This window comes from Takifugu rubripes, chromosome 15 (assembly GCF_901000725.2).
Source record: "Takifugu rubripes chromosome 15, fTakRub1.2, whole genome shotgun sequence".
In the NCBI taxonomy this organism is placed as follows: domain Eukaryota; kingdom Metazoa; phylum Chordata; class Actinopteri; order Tetraodontiformes; family Tetraodontidae; genus Takifugu; species Takifugu rubripes.
In genome coordinates, this window is record NC_042299.1 from 8,623,930 (window position 1) to 8,643,320 (window position 19,391).

A 19,391-nucleotide genomic window follows, 5' to 3' on the forward strand; every position below is an offset into this window, starting at 1 on the left:
GCTGGGATCAGCTGGGATCAGCTGGGATCAGTCACACAGATGAAATAATCACTGATTGTTCAGCCAATCACAGGTGAGATCAGGCATCTGTAATTCCAGCGTAGGATCGTGGATCCATTCCTGATCAAGGACTGATGGAACAACCATTCAACCTTCATGCCGATTTTCCAACCTCTCATTGGTGGATCTGTAAACGTCACAATAACTGTGGTCCTAAACACACACTCTCACACACACACACTCTCTCACACACACACACACTCACACACACACCCTTCTCTGTAGTTGCTCTGTGGTTGCTGTGACACATCCTCTGTCCCTGTAGGGATGCTTAGAAGTGAGTGTGGCACTGCTCTCCCTCTCTCTCCCTCTCTCTCTCTCCCTCCCTCTCTCTCTCCCTCCCTCTCTCCCTCCCTCTCCCTCTCTCCCTCTCTCTCCCTCTCTCTCTCTGTTTCTGTCTTCCTTGCTCACTGATTACGTGAAGATGTGAAGACCATCCATCCTTCTGTCCATCTTCCATCCATCTACTATCCATCCTCCCATCCATCTTCTATCCATCCTCCCATCCATCTTCTATCCATCCTCCTGTCCATCTTCTATCCATCCTCCCATCCATCTTCTATCCATCCTCCTGTCCACCTTCTATTCATCCTCTGTCCATCCGCCATTCATCCATCCATCCTTTTGTCCATCTTCCATCCATCCATTGAAGCATGTGGGCTGCTCCACATCTGGTCTCTATAGTTCCTGTGATCCGATGGAAAAGAGAATTCCTCCTGAGAGATCTGGAGCTTCTCCTCTGTCTGCTCTCCTGCTCTATCTCTCCTCCTTCACCAATCTGTCCCTCTACACGAGGCTGGTCCTGGCCCAGGTGTCCACAGCACCCACAGACAGTCTGGACTCAACAGGACCAGAGTTGAGCTGGTTCTTTTGATGAACAAAGGAACCTGGGGTCCGTTCTGAGCTTCAGCACCGTGAACGTTCTGCGATTGGCTTGAGACGTCTTTGATGTTGGTGGACTCCATTACATCTTTGCTCCTGGTTGATGGCGTCCGTCCAGCAGCTCTACTGGACTGGATATCAGAAGTCAATACTGGTCGATACTCAGTTACATGGTAAAACCGCCTGTGATTGGTTGAAACTGGCAAAGTAACCAATCAGAGATGAGCGCGTCGCTGGTGTCGAGCAAAAAAAAAGACATGACTCAATTTTGAAGTAACCCGTGCAAGAGTCAAACTCCTGATTTACCAATATGCACTTATAACTCTCACCAGTACTGTGTTGCACGGTCGTCGCCATAGCAACAAAGGAATACTTCACCTTTTCATCTTCCTTTTGTTTTTCTTCAATTAAAACTTGAAAATGTGATTAAATTATTATCCTAGTTTCATTTATCAGGCAGTTAAAAATAAAAGCTTGTAATGGAATTGTGGGCGCCTGTTGCCGTGGCAGCCAGCCGACACTCGCCCTGTATCTGCCAGAAGGATGAACATTATCACACGTTCTCAGCTGGAAGCTACTGTAGTCAGTGGAAGTTCCATCTGACACATGATCCAGCTCAGTTCCCTGGTGAGACCAACTTCTACCAGGAGAACTTCTACCAGGAGAACTTCTACTAGAAGAACTTCTACTAGGAGAACTTCTACCAGGAGAACTTCTACTAGGAGGACTTCTACTAGGAGAACTTCTACTAGGAGAACTTCTATTAGGAGGAGTTCTACCAGGAGAACTTCTGCTAGGAGCACTTATACCCGGGGAACTTCTACCAGGAGAACTTCTACCAGGAGAACATCTACCAGGAGAACATCTACCCGGAGAACTTCTTCCTGTCGCATCCTCTGGTTCATTTGTCACCTGACCTTCAGGTTTCCTCTAGTTTGGTGACAGTGAGGGTCTGCTGGACCTTCATTCCTTCATAAGTCAGTTTTTCTTCTGCGGGCTGAGAGCTGGAGATAAGGTGGTGGACAGAGGTGAATCACAGGCCTAGGCTGAAGCTTTGTGTGGCCGACAGGCAGAAAGAGACACTTGAAGAGCTGTGATCAGCAAGGAGGCTGAATTCCTTTTATGCTCCTCGGGCGTTGCGGAGGAACTCGGCTGAGCAACAGTCGCTGCCGTCGTGTCGGATTGTAAAGGACACGTTGGTGGGATGTTCGGCAGCAGAAGCCGAACCTTTTACAGCCAGGACGTCTCTGGCCTCCTCTGAGGGGCTTTTTCTTCTTTTGTTTTCTGGCGACTGTTGGGGTCCAGATTTGCAGCAGATGTCCAACAGCTGTTTCTTTCTCTGCTGGTCACATCAGTGGAGGGTCATCACAGTTGCCAGATGGAGTTGCTCTTTCATTCACCAGTCAGACGCTTCACTTAGGCTTCAGTCCTCTGAGGGCTGTAAAATGCTGACAAGCTGGCAGGCGCTGATAAGACCGCGCCACCTCTCCTCCTCCTCCATCTTCTACTCTGGCTGCGTTAAAGCTTCAGTTTATGTGAGGTTTCATGTTCACACTCAGAATTCTGCAGCTCCAGGAGAAGATTTTGTACTGCCGCCACTAGAGGCCGCCATAGCGGCCATTTACGCCCAGAACGTTGTAGCCAGGCTAGCTTCGGTTGTCGTCTCCATGCTAGCGCCTTCAAACTGCACACAGCTCGGGTTCGTTCTAGTTTTGTTCAGTTTGTAGTGTTGCATCTCTGGATATTTTACGTCTGCATAAATTACAAACTGCACCCTCGAGATCTTCCTTTCAGTAGGCTACCAAACCTGGACTGGAGGGTGGGATGGAGAGAAGATGTGGTGAGTTCTCCATGTTCTAAATGTCTGGAACTGGATCTCCTGTGCATCCGTGTTGTTTCCTCAGGTGCTCCCCTCACAGCTGTCGAGATTTACGGTAATGTCCCCAGTACGGTAGCAGGACAGGAACGTGTGTGTGTCTCGGCGGTCATGTGTGGGTGTGGGAGGTCACGCTGACTGCTGATTGGCCAGATGGTTCACTCGCCGTGGGTGCAACCAGAGAAAATTGCCACATTAATCTCAGCGGTCTTCCTTCACCGCGTGACGCGTGTTTTGGGGTTTATTGTAACACGTTTATGAGTCCAACAGTTACATGAAGTGGATATAAAACACATCTGTTTCTGTTTGTGTCATCCTCATCATCATCCTCGTCTTCTTCCTTATTTACAGAAATATGTCTGCTAAACCATCAGGTACACGTGTGTGTGTGTGTCTGTGTGTGTTAGGTGATCCATTCATCGGGACGGAAGTTGAATATTTTTACAGTTAATTAACTCTCCAGTTGGTACTCATGTTTATAACGCGGTGGTCCAGAAGTCTGATAGTCCGGAGTTTCTCATGGAGAACGTGTGTGTTTGTGTGTGTTTATGTGTTTATGTGTTTCTCAGTGTTGATGGGCACCAGATTACAGTGAATTTGTGTCAATCCCAGGACACAAACACGTCCAAGGCTGGGTTCAGATGATGCTAACGCTAGCAAGTTCCTCTCCTCCATCAATCCCCCTTGTTTTACTCTTTGATCGCGCGCAAAGGCATCCAAAAAGATCCAAAACAAGGTTCGAATCTGGTCTTTTGTCGTTTCTGTTTCTTGGATGAAAACTTCCAGAACATCTCAGAATAGTTTTCCTCTCAGCAGTAGCACGCCGCTCGTACGGAGACTCGTCTGCCATCGCTTCTATCCGAGCGTCGGACCCAAGCAGCAGGGCGGCTGTGGTGCCGTCGTCGCCTTGTCAGCCTGCCCGGGCCATTAGCATTCCTGTCTCCTCCACATATTTGTGAGCAGACGTATGTTTGCCACCGGTTTAGCTTACGGCAGAGCGGAGTCTCTGTCAGATGGCGAGCCGACCAAAGCCAACACAGCGCACGAGCCCCATGTGATATTTAATTAGAGCTTCAGACTGTCAGCGAAACAAGCCAATAATGCAGCTTCATGCATCTGTCAGCTCTGCTGCAACAACAGCGAAAAAACCTGCGCCGGCTCAGGTGGATAACAGCAACGCCGGCGCCGCAAACAGCAGCCGGAAGTTGGCGATTTATTCACTCTGGAATCTGACATCACCGCAAATAAAACGCTGTTTAATGGAGATTGGTTTTAAATGTGGTTTTGACCTTGCGCAGATTTCTGAACGTCTCAGACGGTTGGACGGTTTAACCCAGTTTTCCTCTGAAGGTGTGTACGCTCCTACGCACGAAGCTCGAAGGCCGCTTCCTGTCTGATACGACGGCTCTGGTAATGAGCGTGACGCCGCGCATTAGCTCGTTATCTTTGCTAGCAGCGGGTTTCTCAGCAGGGATGCGACAGTCATTCGCACAGTGGCTCCGACTGTTATAGGTGCACATAATGGAGAAAGAGAAATGTATAAGATGACGACATAACATACATAAAATATTTGACACAGCTAATTACCAATGTCACATGTTCCTCATTTGAGCTTGATAAAGTGACATCACTTCCTGCGTCCTACATACTCGCCATCTTTTTCCACACAGACGGGTTAATTCAGGCGTTAGTGTGCTGAGTGGGAGGAGTCTGGCTTTGTTGTTGCCCTGATAGCATCAATGATGTCATTCACCTGAATTCGGGCCGTCTGCCCCCACCAGAGCAGGTTGCTACGGCAGCGCTGGTGCCAGGCAGGATTTGGGTCAGAGGAGATCATTTGGGGTTTGTCCTCCGTCCAGGATCACATCTTTGACATCTCTCCACATTTCTGCCCAAACCGTGCATCCGGTTTCACGCCATTTTTACTATTTACTATATTTCCATATTTTCCACCTGAGTCAACATCAGTCTGAGCACACCTGTGTTTTTTTATTAGAGAATAAACCCTCTGATATTTTAGTGGCCTTTTCATAATCTCCACCGTCAGGCAGGAGATTTAGAAAAGAGGTGGAGCGTTCCATTTCTGTCCCCCCCCCCCCCCCCCCCCCTCCGTCAGCATCCTGACAGATGTGGAGCGTTCCATTTCCGTGGTGACGTCTCTTCTCTTTGGCCGGTTCTTTGGGGAAGCGCCACCTTCTGTAGAAACAGCCGTCGGGGTTTAAGCGCCGCTGGTGGGCAAAAAAGCCGGCGTGTTGCTCCAGATTGTTGTCCTCCATCACGGCCAGGGCGGCTGGTAGATTGGCGTGCCACCTGGGCCCCGGCGAGCGCTCTGTCACCCCGCTGTCATCAGTGCGCTGCCTCTCTCACTGTCGCTCTGTGTCTCTCTCGCTCTCCCTCATGTGATGGATAAACACGCCGGCGCCGTGTAAACACATCCTTCTTGTGTTTTGCATCCGAAAGCCCGGAGCGATCCGTCTCCCCAGGCCCGCTCATCCTGGAGGGGCTCCCGGCTCACCTTTGATTTGTGGCCGCCTCGTCGCCCGTCGGCGCTGATGCTGGGATGATGACTGATGGAAATTTGAAAATCAAGCGCTGGTGTCGAGAGGGGCAAAGTCAAACGGGGGGGGGGGCTTCTGAATGTCGAGGAACCACGAAGCTCTCTGTGTTTGGTCTATTTTGCTCTGGTGTTACTGGAATGCTTGTTCACCCCCTCTACGTCTGAATGGGGGGGGGTTACCGTTTTAGCCTTAATAAAGGTTTCTTGCCAGCCAGGGAACATTCTGCCCCCGTACGCCACCAGCAAATGTCCCCACCTCCAAGGTTCCACCCCCCGCCTCTGCCGTCATTTTCAGACGCCGCCGTGGGTCCTAATAAGTCTGTTTGCCTTTGTATCCTCACTCCTCCGCAGCACGAGTGGGAGAGAACACCTCAGGGGGTCGGCGCTTTAATTACACCTCGCCATGATGGCGCCAAGACAGTCGGCGAGCTCGGCCTCGTGCGTTGGAATTCTGCGGCGCAAGGTTGGAGTAGCAGCGGTCCAGGCTAGCATAATGCTAAGCTTAATCCTTAAATACGTCACAAACACTAACATGTACACGTTCTCCCATATGCACACAGACACACTGTCTGTCATTACTGTAATTGTATCTTTGTGAGGACCTTGAGGCGTGTGAGTGTTGTGCCGCTCAGCTGATTGATGCCGAGGTTTCTACCTCATGTCCCACTTCCTGTCACCGTGGGACGGAGGGGAGGGGCGACGTTGTTTTGGCGTTGGTCGGGCAGCGAGCGCGTCTTCGCTGTCATTTCCATCCTGTCCTGATCAACCAGTTATAGGACCTGGACGGTCTTTCTCTCAGCAGAGGAAATAGGAAGCTCCCCTCCCCCTCCTCCCCCTTTATTAAACCCCCCCCAGTTTAACCAGTTTGGTCTGATGTCCCCACAGGGAGCGTTCAAAACAGCGAGTGAGAGCGTCACTTCAAATCTGGCAACAAGAACAAACTGTCAGCCTCACGTGACCACCTCCTGCCTTGCGTGACACCTTTAATTGAGTTCCTCCTACATGAACATGCAGACACCAGTTTGTTGTCACGGCAACAGGCACAGTGCGTCCACATTTCACGAAGTAGCTCATTTTGGCTTCAGTCGTCAATCAATACCTTCGTGTTAATATAAAAGAACACAAAGGTGGGTTCTCTCGCTGTGAGGAAACGGTCACATGACTCTTGGCAGGTCACCTGACCTGCTTCAACGCTGCCTCCGCAACAACAACGTGCGGCCTCGGGGCCTCAGTCTGCCACCGACTGACGCCGCCATGACGGAAACAGGATTACAGGGTAGCGTCTGCCACTGGCACGTCGCCACTATGTCGTTACCGTCTCGCGGCGGGAAGCGTCCGCGTTGCCGAGCAGGCAGGTAGAAACAAACGAGCCGGTTCAGATTGAGCCGAGCGGTTGTCAATGTTCACGCTTGTTCGGGCCGCTGAAAACAGATGGAGCCGCCAGAGGTGGAGGCATCGTCTTCGGGGCTTGTTGGTTATTCTGCTGTCATTCGTCATGGCGCCGGTCAATAAGTCAGCTGGTCAGCCAGACAGAAAACAGCTGGAGCTCAAGTACCGGTCACAACGTTGACAGATGTTACCGTCTCATCAGAAACCACGTCCATGCTAACGAAGGAATGCTGCATCGGTATGGAGACTTTAGTCCAGTGATGCTAACGCACAGCGCCTTCTAATGAGAGAGCAGCTGCTCCTCATATCAACGTCTCACACACACACACTCACACACACACACATAAACACACCTGAGCGCTGATCGATCACAGATCAAATGTTTCCTGATCGCATCTTCACCAGTTTATCTGAGCTGCTTCAGACAGCAAACAGAAGCTCCCTGAGCGGCCTCGCTGTCATTTCATACTTGGGTAGTTGAAAGGGGTTGATGAAATGGGTTTACACACGCACACACACACACACACACAAGACCAGTGTGTCGTTTGAAGCTTCCAAACAAATTGGACTGGGCTACAGAGAATATATCAATCAGAACAGTGCTGTATTTTAGCCAACAGTGACAGCTGATTGATAGCTATGATAGCTGAAGAAGGATTTTGTGTGTGTGCGCGTGTGCGTGTCTGTGTGTGTGTGTGTGTGGGGGGGGGGGGGGGTGTTGAAAAGATGAATTGTCAGTGGACATTGAAACAGATAAAAATAGTAAATAAAATGTGAAATGACATTTGTAATGTCGGCATCTTATCACCACAACAGGAGGCAGGAAGCATCTGACAGGTGACCGATGGGAAACCGTGGAGAAACTGTGTGTGCGTGTGTGTGTGTGTGTGTGTGTGTGTGTGTGTGTGTGCGCGTGTGTGTGTGTGTTCCATTGTAGTATGAAACTGAAATAACAAAATAAATCAAAACTATGAGTGTTCTGGAGCATCTGTGATAGGGGAGACGGCCCCCAGTGGCAGTGAGGGGCAGCGTGGGGGCGGGGCTAAAGAATCCCTCCAGTGTAAATAAGGCCATTTATTTTTTGTGCCGAAAACCTTTTTTGTGTTCAGAGGAATGTTTGTTTCTGCTGTAGAGTAGAAATAAAGTAGAACCGTTCACCTGAGGAGAAACCGTTTTTCCGCAGCGATCTTCCGTAGGTGTTCTGTCGCCGCTCAGATCAAAGCACTTCTTCTATGTTGAAACGGCTCTTTGAACGTTGAGGTGACTTCAGGACCAACAGGAGGTTGCTGTTGGTTGGAGGTCGCTTCGATGACTTTTATCATGGTGGATTCGTCACCTTCTGCTTTGATGTTTGCTTGGCATGTGGCTGGTTCTGGTTCCTGCTGCTGCCTGACAAGCAGCCTACAGCAAGTTCTTGAGTGGTCTCCAGGTCAAAGGTCAAAGATCTGCTCTGGGAACTTGTGCTCCTGTTGAGGCTGCTCATAGATCTCAGGTGTTCCAGACCTTTACATCTTCTGGACGCATCTCACCTGGTGGCCAATCTCCTATTTGCCAGTTTAGAATCAAATCAACGCCGCTAGCCCCCCCCAGGGGGTCTGAGGGGACGCCGTCTTCGCTCGTTGCTCCTTTATTTCAGCTAATCTCAAATGTGCTGGAGCTCTTCTCTCCTGCTCCTTTTATAAAATTAATCCTGCAGCTCAAACAGGAAAAAAAAAAGAAATAGAAAGAAAGAAAGCGACTACAATCAAAGAAGTGAACAAATTAACTGTGGCGGCGACCAAATACCACAGAGGTTCCCTCTAATTACACAAGTCTGCGTTCCTCTGTGTCTGTAGACAAAAGATGGGGTTTTTATCGCTGCTTCCTAATGTGTTTGTGAGTGTGAATCCAAAGCTTCTGACACCGACGCTCTTTAATCTGCCGTCTCCTGAAACCTCGACCTGTTTCAGTAAAAGCAGCATCTGTCGCCGCCGCCTCCTGAGCTAACGTTAGCGTCCCTCAGCCTGGAGCTGTGTCCATGCTTCAAATCCTGATTGGCCCATTTGTTAGAACAGTTTTCCTTATATTTAAACGAGGCTCTGGCAGCGGGAACACTCTGGACCAGGTTCTCTGTATTGATCTGTGAAAGCCGGACGTTTCAACCAGCAACATCAGAGGAGAGGAGCGGGACTCACCCGTCCAATCACAGGCGTGCGCCTGGAGCGTCCACGTGGGGCGGTTTAAAATCTGCAGGGGGAAAGTGGAGCTAAAGGATCCGTGGCAGCAGTGAAATTAGCGTCCTTTCAGCTGCTTGGACCACATTTACACGGAGTTCTGACGGTGTTCAGTCGGACAGCGTTTCAATCGTGTTTGGATCATGTTCACACCGTGTTTGGATCATTTTGTCTGCCTTTGGACCGCGTTGCGGCCATTTTTAGATCACGTTTGGGCCGTTTTTGGATCGTGTGTTCTCTGCTCGGAGTTTCTCTTGGTTTTTCAGCCTCAGTTTTGGTTGCCAGGACGATGGTGGGCCTGTTATGATTCCAGGGTGTGTGTTTGCATGTATGCACACACACATGTTTATATAGAGATATATTTTTATGCTGTGGCAGGAGACCCTAAATGGTGCTGAAAATGGAACTGAAATATGTTTTTTATAAGTGGTTCAAAGCGATGGTTTTAGCTAACGGCAGGAGGAAAAGAGTCAGTGGGTTAATTAGCCTCAGTGAAAGCAGGGGAACAGATCTCATCCCTCTTCAAAGGGCCATCCTGTCCTGAAGATCCGACCCTGTGAGCTGCTGCTTTTATGTCTGAAATCAGGTTTGGAGAGAAGACAGCAACACATTTGAAGTGTGAGTTCAGTTTCAGAGGGGCTTTGCGTCCTGTCTGTCCTGTCCACTGTTAGCGCCTCGGCTACCTCATCCTGTCCTTCTGAGGAGAGACCATGCAGTATTTGACAATCCGTTCCCGCTAACAAGAGGTTGATTCTCCAAAAAGTCCTGGTGAAAACAGATTTCGGTCAGATTACTCCTATAAACGTGGTGATGAAAACTGTGTTAGCACCTGAGTCGGTGGTACTGAGGTGGTCTGTGCTCCGGTCAGATCTTTAATGCGATCATACAGGAGGAATGGTCGTGTTCAGGGTTCAGTCTGGAATGTTTGGTGGCTCCTCTCCCGAGCAGACCTGGCCCTCAGACCTAAGTGTGTTAGGCCCCGTGGGTTTTGGTGAGGTTGCCAGTGCAGACAGGCGTCCCCGTGAAGAATGATGACTCCCTCACTCGTCCTATTTTCAGCCGGTGACACCAGCTCCTCCTGCTGCTGCTTCTTCCGTTGGTTAATCTTCCTCCCCGTCTCTGGACCTTTGAGATCGGGGAAATTGAAGTCATGGGGTCCGGGCGGAGCCTCAAAGTCGAGCAGAAGATTCTGTGTCGTCCCCTCCAACATCTTCAAGGACGGGGGATGTTATTGAAGCGTGTTCTGTCCTCTGGGCTTCCACTCAAAGGACATTTGGCTTCTTTCATCCCTGACATGAAGGTGCAGGAACATTAGTGAGCTTTTTGCTTCTCGCTGGGAAGAGTGGTCTTTTCTCAGCCCTTTGAGGGAGCAGCCCTGTAATGGGCTAGAAATCTGCTGTTTCCTTCATGCCATCATCTCAGCATAATGGCTGATATGAAGTATTCATGGCCGTCTCTGCTGATGTCAGCTGCAGAGGCGTTTCTCCTCTATTGATTTGCCAGCACCTTTTATGGCTGAGGGCCTCGAGCAGCGTTGGCAGGACGCTTTGGCCCGTGAAGATATTTCCATCAAGCGGCTGGACAGAGCAGCACTGGTTCTGGTCGATCTGGCCCGTGAGACCGGCTTCAGACCAGTTCCCAGTTGTCCTGTCCTCCCTGAATGTGAACAGGCCTTTTTCCTGTTTGTGGCCAGTCTGACCGCTGGTGTCCTCCTCCCATCGTCTCTATCTTCTAAGCCGTGACCTTCAAGCAGAGCCAAGCTGTCGTTTTCCTGTATTTTAAATCTCCGTCTCGCCAAATGAGATGTTTTGCTGACTGAAGATAGCTTTGTCTAGTCCTGACTCTCAGGTACAAGCCTCTCCGTCCTAAAATAGACTCTTCCACCTCCCCGTCAGTTAAAAATGCATGAAGCTGCATGTTCTGGGCAAGTGGACAGAACATAGCAGGGGTGCTCCACCCTTGTTGGAGATGGTGGGAACAAACCTGTGTTTTCTTTGTGACTTTATCTTCCTGCTCTACCTCTCCGGATGAGTCTCTCTGTCCACATCCTGAGTGTCCCCACTAATTGTACTTGCTCATGCAGCCTCTGCAGATTCAATTATACGCCACTCTGGCCGCCCTGAACAGAAATGCGGGTGGAATAAGTGGACGAGTCCAAGAAGAAAGAGTGAAAAGCTTAAAGGGGTCACAGATGAGAGCAGGAGAAGTTGAAAGAGGATAAGAGCAAAGGGGTAGGAGGGATCTTTTTTGGAGGGGGGATAAGGCAGCACACCCTGGAGGCATATATTTATACATGGAGAAAATTCCCCCTCCTGCCTGTATAAAGATTGGTGCTGACCACTTGAATAAAAGGATTAGTTTGGGCCTGAGCTAGCCAGAAATAATGGGCCTTAGCTTAGCTTAGCTTAGCCGCGGTTAGGAGAACAGTTGGAAACAATAGACCCCCCCCCCCTCCCCCATCATCCATCTGCATCACCATTCTGACAAATTGGACATGCATTCCTGCATATGCACCGGCTTCGCGAACAGATGGCGCGAGCGCGCCGGCCCACGTGGACTCATAAAGTGCCGTCACAGACACGGAAATAACTGTTGCGTTGCCCTCTCCGACGCGGTCGCGTTAGCAGGCCGCGCTCGCTTTGCTCATCGGCAGCAAATGGGCTGTGGTTATTGTCGCTCTGGGCCAAGCGGATCAGCGGAATACGGCGGTGAAGGTTGCAGCTAACGCACTTCCTGCAGGCCAGGCTCTCCCTTTGTGCCCTGTGAGCCAGGCGGATTAAAGCATCCATCTTGCTCTCCTGCTTCCTCTATTGGTATTAGGAGAAGGGTGGATGTGGTTTAGGGTAGATGGCTTCCAGAATTCCGTGAAGGAATATCTGATATAGGAAGTGGCTGATTCAATTAGGTAAAAAGCGGGAGCGGGGTGAGTGTGGCCATAAAAGGCTGGGAGATACTGTACATCCGTCTGCTGGGGGCTCTCGTCCGGGGAAGCCGCATCAATAAACTCGGCCTGCAAAACAAAACAGAAAGAACATTATCCTCCATCACCGAAGGCGCCGCCATCATTGCCTCTTTGTTCTGTACACCTGGAGAGCTGCAGGGGAACAATTGGATCCCACGTTTGCGGAAAGCAGATTTAGATTTGTTTCGAATTCTGACTTTAGTCTCGGAGGACCGTGGGAGGACAACAGGCGTTCGTGTGAAGCTTCTGTTCAAACAAGCCTGAGCTGGGAACCTTGTAGAGCACCTTTAGTCCCACTCCCTCAGTAAAAGGAACCTTCACGCAGTCGTTAATACTCAAAAGTCACGTTTACATTTCCTGGCACGAAACCCACGGAAAAAAGGAGCATTAATGGGAAGGTTTCCCGTCACATCTGAAGGAGATCCCTCCTCCGCTGCAGCGTGCCAGCGGGTCACGTGTGAAATCCCGTTTGACTGACGGTGACAGTCATCGACTTCTTGTCAGTGGAACGCGAGCGGGAAAGGAACCTCCCCGCCAGTTCAGTCCTGGCAGAGAGGTTGCTGGGATGATTCCGGTGTAACTCCGGGGACAGAGCCGAAGGAGCGGGAAGAAAAAATCTGTGCTCATGCATCAGAATCCAGCCGACTGTGTCACAGTCCAGCAGCTCCAAGTAGATCCTGGATGCATCACTTAACACCTTCGTGCCATGTGTGTGTGTGTGTGTGTGTGTGTGTGTGTGTGTGTGTGTGTGTTTGGGGGGGGGCACCCAGTCACTTTGTGGACTCTGCACAGTTGAGTGCTCGGGTTATCAGGCCGGTTTGGTTCTTCGCACCTTCGGGTCCCGGCGGGGTCTGAAGCCATTGGGTTTCCATTACCACGGATCCATTCCTCTCATTTAAAATTAATGGCTGTGGTCCCTCGCTGACCCCAGAGATAAGCCCGGATGAGGCTTTTTCTCTTTGGAGCACCTTGAGGATTAGCTTTTCCTCCTTATCCATTTATCGGTGCGCGCACGCGGCCTCCGCAGGATGAGTTTTTTTATTTTTTTACATTGATTTGCCAGTTTTGCTTCAGATTTCATTTCACAAACCAACAAGGAATCACAGCCGTGACCTTCCTGTAAGTGGAGCACTGTCACAGGAACCTCACAGCCTGTCTGCTCGCTCCTTCCCCGCCCTCCCGCAACCTCTTGTGGGAAGTCTTAAAGCTGGGAGAGTCCACTTTCCTGCCCTTCCCTTCGCACGAATCGACGCAGATTCTCCGGCTGCTCATTACCGCCGTGAAAACGTTGGTAAGAGCCACGGCTAACGGTGAGAAGGTGTGAGGATCAGGTCGGGAACACTTTTTTACTGTCAATTCCTAAAGGAATCGACTGCTGCGGTTTTTAGCCTTATCAGCAGGACAGCACCCAGCACTCTAATCGCCGGCTCCCAGGGACGGCCGGAGGTAAAGGCAGAGTCATCTGAGGAGAGGCCAAAGGAGGGCGGAGCAATCAGTGAACCTGAGGTTCCTTGGAAAGAGTTTATAGTCCTTAACCAAGTAGATACATGAAGCAAGTGCAGGTTGTGTCAGACTGACCTATTTAATGATGAAGTATATACATTAGCATCATGGCTCACCTAGCAACAGCAGTAGGGGTCACCTGAAAGAGAAGGTGGAGTCCAGCATCGGTCAGATGAATGATGGCTGAAAACCAGCTGAGCAAACATTAAAAGGTGACTATTGGGTAGAAGATAAAACGGCTTTTTTGGTGTTTACATTTGTTTATCACCTGTGTGCAGAATAAAGTACCCCTGTGCGCTTTAGTGGCAGCAGTATCCAGGTGACCAAGGCAATGAAGAAGGCAGCGTTCTGTCTGCACGTGTGATTTACGGCTGCTTGAAAACCAGAGACAATGAGGTGCTGCAGATGCAAATTAGTTTTTAATGTTCCACACTCATCATGTCCAATTTCATGGCCCTTAAGCAGCTGATCACAGATTTAATCAACACATTATCGCTCGCTTAACTTAAAGTGACTCCTGTTCCAGGCTCCTCCTTTGAAGCGTCCAGACTCCTCCTTTGAAGCGTCCAGACTCTTCTTTGATGTCTTACCTGACGAAGCAGAACAGTGTTTCGTCCGAATGCCAGGCTCGGGTTTAGCTTTGATCTGTTTTATTCCGAGCTTTGACGTCTGTTCCGGTGGCACGGGTGAATTTTGAGCTGCACTTTGATGAACCAACTTTGACTTAATCTCTGACTCCATCCTTGAGTTTTGCCACTTCTAAAAGCCCAGCAGGGGGCGGACTTGATTCCAGTGGTTCATCGCGGCTGTTTAAGCTATAGAATATTAACAGAGCCTCGCCGCAGGCATAGAAGCCTTATAATCCGTAAAACTGGCTTTAATCCTGTTTAAAGGCGGTTAAACCTCAGAACCGGATCAAGTCCAGTTTAAAATGTCATTTTAAAGCAATCTTGAGTGCAGAATGTAGCAGTTTGAGCCCCAGCGTCAAGCTGGAATCGTTGGTAGAGCTCGTATTTGCTACGACTGATATCAGCGCCAGGAACATCCTTATTAAAGTTCATCAAATGTAGTCTGAAAATAGTTTCAGAATATCCCCCTGCAGGTAAGAACTCTTCCCAGAAGTTTGGGCTGTGAGGGTGAGGAGCGGCGGTTCTCCTCAGATCCTCGTCAGTGTTTCGCTGTGGAGGAGGTGGGGGGGGGGGGGCGTCATTAACTGCAGCTCCAGCAGTGGTGGAGCTAGAGTTAATGTTCCCATCATCTCTGCAGCGCTCCACGCCGCAGTCCTCCTCACTTACTCTCCCCTCTGGAGGCTGTAAGTCGCAGCAGGAATGCGAGCTGGCGCCGCCGAACGCCTCTTTTCATTTACTTAACGTGGTCGGAGCTGCTCAGCCTGCCCCGGTCCCTCCCCCAGCCCCGCCTCTCATCGCAGAGCAGGAACCTGAGCCGGAGGGCGCTCGACTCCGCCGCGCTTCTCCAAAATGCTGAAGCGGAAGCTGCGATGCTGCGGCGGCACTTTTAACGGCCCGTTAGCGCCGAGCGTTCCAGCTTCCAGTTGCAGTTAAAGCTCCTCAGGCGAGAATCCAAACGAGCTGCTGGAGTGATGTTCACTCTCGGCCCTGGTTACTTCTGCACTAATGCTGCACCACTTTACAGCGCATCAACCTACAGAAGGAGCTTTCCCACTAGACAGTATCAGCTCTCCATCTGCGTAGGTACTCGTGGAAAAGCCTCCTAACTGTACCGAGTCTTGTCCCGCTGAGTAGGCACTAATGGAAAAGCAGCAGTTTAGTGTTTTTCTATTTACTTTATATTTATGACATTATTTGTTCTATATAATAGGAGAAGATGAGCCTATATAAGCTACCTGAGAGGGATACTTGTGGAAGCCCTTTGTAACCTGCCTCTCAGCCAAGGGCAGCTGGATAGGCTCCACCCCCTCTGTGTCTGTAGAACAAAGACTGAGCTTCAGTTCTTCAGATGACAACCAAACACGATGTGGTTCTCTCCTCACTTGTATCTCACTTCATTCATCATTTATTTGCCAGTTTGAATGCTAACCTTGCTTTCTCTTCTGTTTTCTCCCCCCTCCCCACTACCCCCTGTCCAACAGGAGCTGCACAGTATCCAGGTAAGCCTCTCCTTCCTGTCACATGACCATTCATCTTCCTGTGATGTTCCTATTCCACTTCCCTCATTAGATGTCTCCCGTGTTGCCCTCAATCTGTCCTGTGACGTAAAAGTAGCGGCACACACTAACTTTTACCCCTGAACACAATCATCAGGTTCACCTATAGGACGATTTAGGAGGGGGGGGGCAGCTAGCTTGCTAACATGACAACGACTGCAGCAGAAAACAGGGATATTTCATGGCGTTTGCACCTTCTGTTCACATGCTGAGTGCCTGAATCCACAAACGATTGAAAACGGGCTCCAGAGTGAAGAGTTTTGAGAACGTCGTTGTCGTTTTTGTCTCTGTGTTGCGCTTTTTACATAAAAGTTTTGCTCACGTTTAGGAGCGACAACAGCTACGGCCACCTACCGAGCAACATGCGCTATTGTTAGCGCCCCTCCAACAGATTTGCTGCGTCACTACTCGCACCAGCGGAGACACATTTGTTATATTCACCAAGGAGTCAGGCATTTTCGGTCATTATTGCGGGTCGTTATCACACCGCATCCGTGTGAACACAGAGCGCTTTTGAAAACGCAAAGGGAAAACGTCTCTGTTTCTGGTTGGCGTGTGAGCGTGGACCTTGAAAGGAGAAGAAAGGCAGCCGTTGAAACACGGTTGAAAAGAAAGGGAAGAAACAACCACTTCTGCTTTGAACAATCATACGTGGAGCAAGAATTTCATGTAGTGGTTGATGAATGGCGTGTTTCATCATCTGAAGGCCAATCACAACCAAGCTGCTTTTGACCGCGGACCAGGAAAAGCCACAAGGTTAAAATTTCCTCGTCTCCCTTTTAATTTATGTTTCATCATTCCGACTGTGATGAAACGGCTGTTGTGTTAAAAAGAAAAGACTCTTTTAAATTCAATAAAAGCTAATTCTCTAAGTCAATTAATCGTTTTGAATTTGAATTTTGAATTGATTTCAGCATGAATCAAAGTAATTTTGAGTACAATTTTTGCCATTATCCTCGAATACGTGTTTTTACCAACACTGACTGGAATGAAAATGCAGGAAAACTGGTTGATCTGACGTCCAAATCTTCACAAATTATTATCTTTCTACATAAAATATTCTTATTTACCACTAAAAAGTCATTAATGATTTCATGAGGAGAGACAGGCGACGAAAGAGGTCATGTGACCTCCAGGGTGTGAGTGATGTTTGTGTGGAAACTAATCAGCAGAATGGAAGACAGGAGCCAAGCGAGGCACTTAAACACACACACACACACAGACACACACACACACACACACACACACACACTCTCACTGTACAGTTGGGATTAACCTGTAAATCAATCAAACACTCAAAGTGTTTGCTTGTCGTCCTGGCTTTTATAACACAGCTCTAATTTCCTGAGCACTTCGCTCTCTATCAGCACTTCCTGAATGTTCGTACTCACCAAGGTCATGAAGCATTTTCCTGCTGTTACAGAGTCAATAATCTGCAGCACCTTTTAGGGTGCAGGAGTCCAGCTGTCAGAGAGAGGGATCAGCTGGGAGAGAGGGATCAGCTGGGAGAGAGGGATCAGCTGGGAGAGAGGGATCAGCTGGGAGAGAGGGATCAGCTGGGAGAGAGGGAACAGCTGGGAGAGAGGGAACAGCTGGGAGAGAGGGATCAGCTGGGAGAGAGGGAACAGCTGGGAGAGAGGGATCAGCTGGGAGAGAGGGATCAGCTGGGAGAGAGGGGACAGCTGGGAGAGAGGGAACAGCTGGGAGAGAGGGAACAGCTGGGAGAGTGGGAACAGCTGGGAGAGAGGGATCAGCTGGGAGAGAGGGAACAGCTGGGGGAGAGGGAACAGCTGGGAGAGAGGGATCAGCTGGGAGAGAGGGGACAGCTGGGAGAGAGGGATCAGCTGGGAGAGAGGGAACAGCTGGGAGAGAGGGAACAGCTGGGAGAGAGGGATCAGCTGGGAGAGAGGGAACAGCTGGGAGAGAGGGAACAGCTGGGAGAGAGGGAACAGCTGGGAGAGAGGGATCAGCTGGGAGAGAGGGATCAGCTGGGAGAGAGGGATCAGCTGTAGGTTTCTTAAGGAACAGCTATAGTTCTGTCAGCAACAGGCTGTAATTCTGTCAGGGACCATCTGCAGGTCTGTGCAGAACAAGAAAGCAGGACCTGCTGTTGGACCTTGTGGTACTCCACAGCTGAGGAGGGGCCGAGTTTATATAGGCAAGCTTCCAGCCCGTCAGGGCTGAACTGGGATCTGCTAGATAGTTCTGGTCTACCAAATTTAATGTAGCTTTCTTAGCTAGCATCCGGTTTCTGGTTCAGAGTCAACACCTCAGTCAGCAACATTTAAACGGATGGAGAACCCTGATCATAACTAAAAATAAATGCTTTATAAAAGGAATCTGTCCAATCCAAGGAAGGCTGGAGCAGCGCATCATTAGCTTTGGTCACATGAGTGAGCCTTGCAGATGATCAGAAGCTACCTGAGGGGGGGAAACATGAAGAAGCAGAAGCAGGAAGTAAGAAAGAACAGAGTTGTTCCTGACCTTTAACCTGAGGACACGACACACATCTGATCATCTGCTGATGTTCTCATACGTTCGGTCATCATTTGCTTCACGTTGACCTTTTTATTAAAATCTGCGCCAGTTAAAGAACAACTGATCTTTTAAAAGGTAGCCAGAAGTTCACCTCCTGGATGTCCAGACCGCTGGGGTCACAGAGGTCAGGTGTTGTTCTGTTTACTGGCAACTCATTTAAAGATCAAATCATTGGTTCCTGCTGGCAAACGAGCTCGTCACATCCATAACCCTGAAACTGCAGCTGCTCGTTTTCAGCCACTGACAAATGCGAAATACCGCAGCCCCGATGCAGCGAGGCTGCACAAAGAAATGCCTCTTGGATTTCTGTTTTATTAAAGCTCAGAACAGAGGTGGAATTAATCCTCGATGGAGCCCGGACCTTCGGTTTACAGAAGATAAAACGCAGCAGATTTGCTCATGAATTCGAGTGTGAACACAAACTGCTGCATCTTCAAGCTCCAAATAGAAAAGTTCCACTTTTATGAGCACATATAAAACACACATTTGCAGCCTTAAACCGCTTTAGCGCAGATATATCTCCATGCCTCCTTGGGATTAAATCTAAATCCAAAGTTAGAGAGCTGCATGACCCACCTTTATTTAAAGATAACAGTGTTTCTCTTATTTTATCACTTCATCATATTCTTGAAGAATTCTCCACCAGTGTCAGAACTTGATGGTCCCAAAAATATTGTAACAACACAACTAACTTGTTCCCGATCCACACAACAACACACTGCTTGTATGTGCTGCTTGGTAAGCGATTTCTGATTAAATCAAAAGCAGCGAATCATCTGGATCAGGGGTGTCCAGATCCCCTCCTCGGGGAGCGGTCAGGTTTTCTGTCCTCCAAGGAAGGTGGGAATTCCAGATGACAGCGACGTCTACCTGGTAGGACAGAAAACCTGGCCCAGCTGTGGCCCTCCAGGGCTGGATTTGGACCCCCCGCCGTCCCGATCTGGATTATCTTTATGATCAGAACCTGGAGGTGAAGGAATGTTGATCAGACCAGAATATGTAAAGTGAGATGGAAATCTGATGACCTTCAGGTCTGCGTCTGGTGGTTTGGGCCAGTTTGGGCCTCAGGTTAGTTCTGTCCACGCTGGTGTGAGCGGCAGCTTTAATCTGCTCGCAGGATGATGTCTTCCATTCTAACGAAATCAAACTGTCTCTTCCACTCAGGGGTGGGAAGTTCTTTGTTTGTTGTACCCTTTTATCTTACTTTAGAGATCCTCCTGGCTTTG

The 19,391-nt window shown here is 49.5% G+C and overlaps 1 protein-coding gene across 4 annotated transcripts in view; it reads left to right on the top strand.

Annotated features, from left to right (window-relative positions):
- Positions 1–19,391, top strand: part of cadm1a (cell adhesion molecule 1a) — an 82,506-nt gene that overhangs the window by 51,055 nt on the left and 12,060 nt on the right. For all 4 annotated transcript variants that reach the window (XM_029848007.1, XM_029848008.1, XM_011611311.2 and 1 more), the window contains exon 2: positions 15,553–15,570. In XM_029848007.1, coding sequence (XP_029703867.1) covers positions 15,553–15,570 — 18 coding nt within the window. The remainder of the gene's footprint in view (positions 1–15,552; positions 15,571–19,391) is intronic.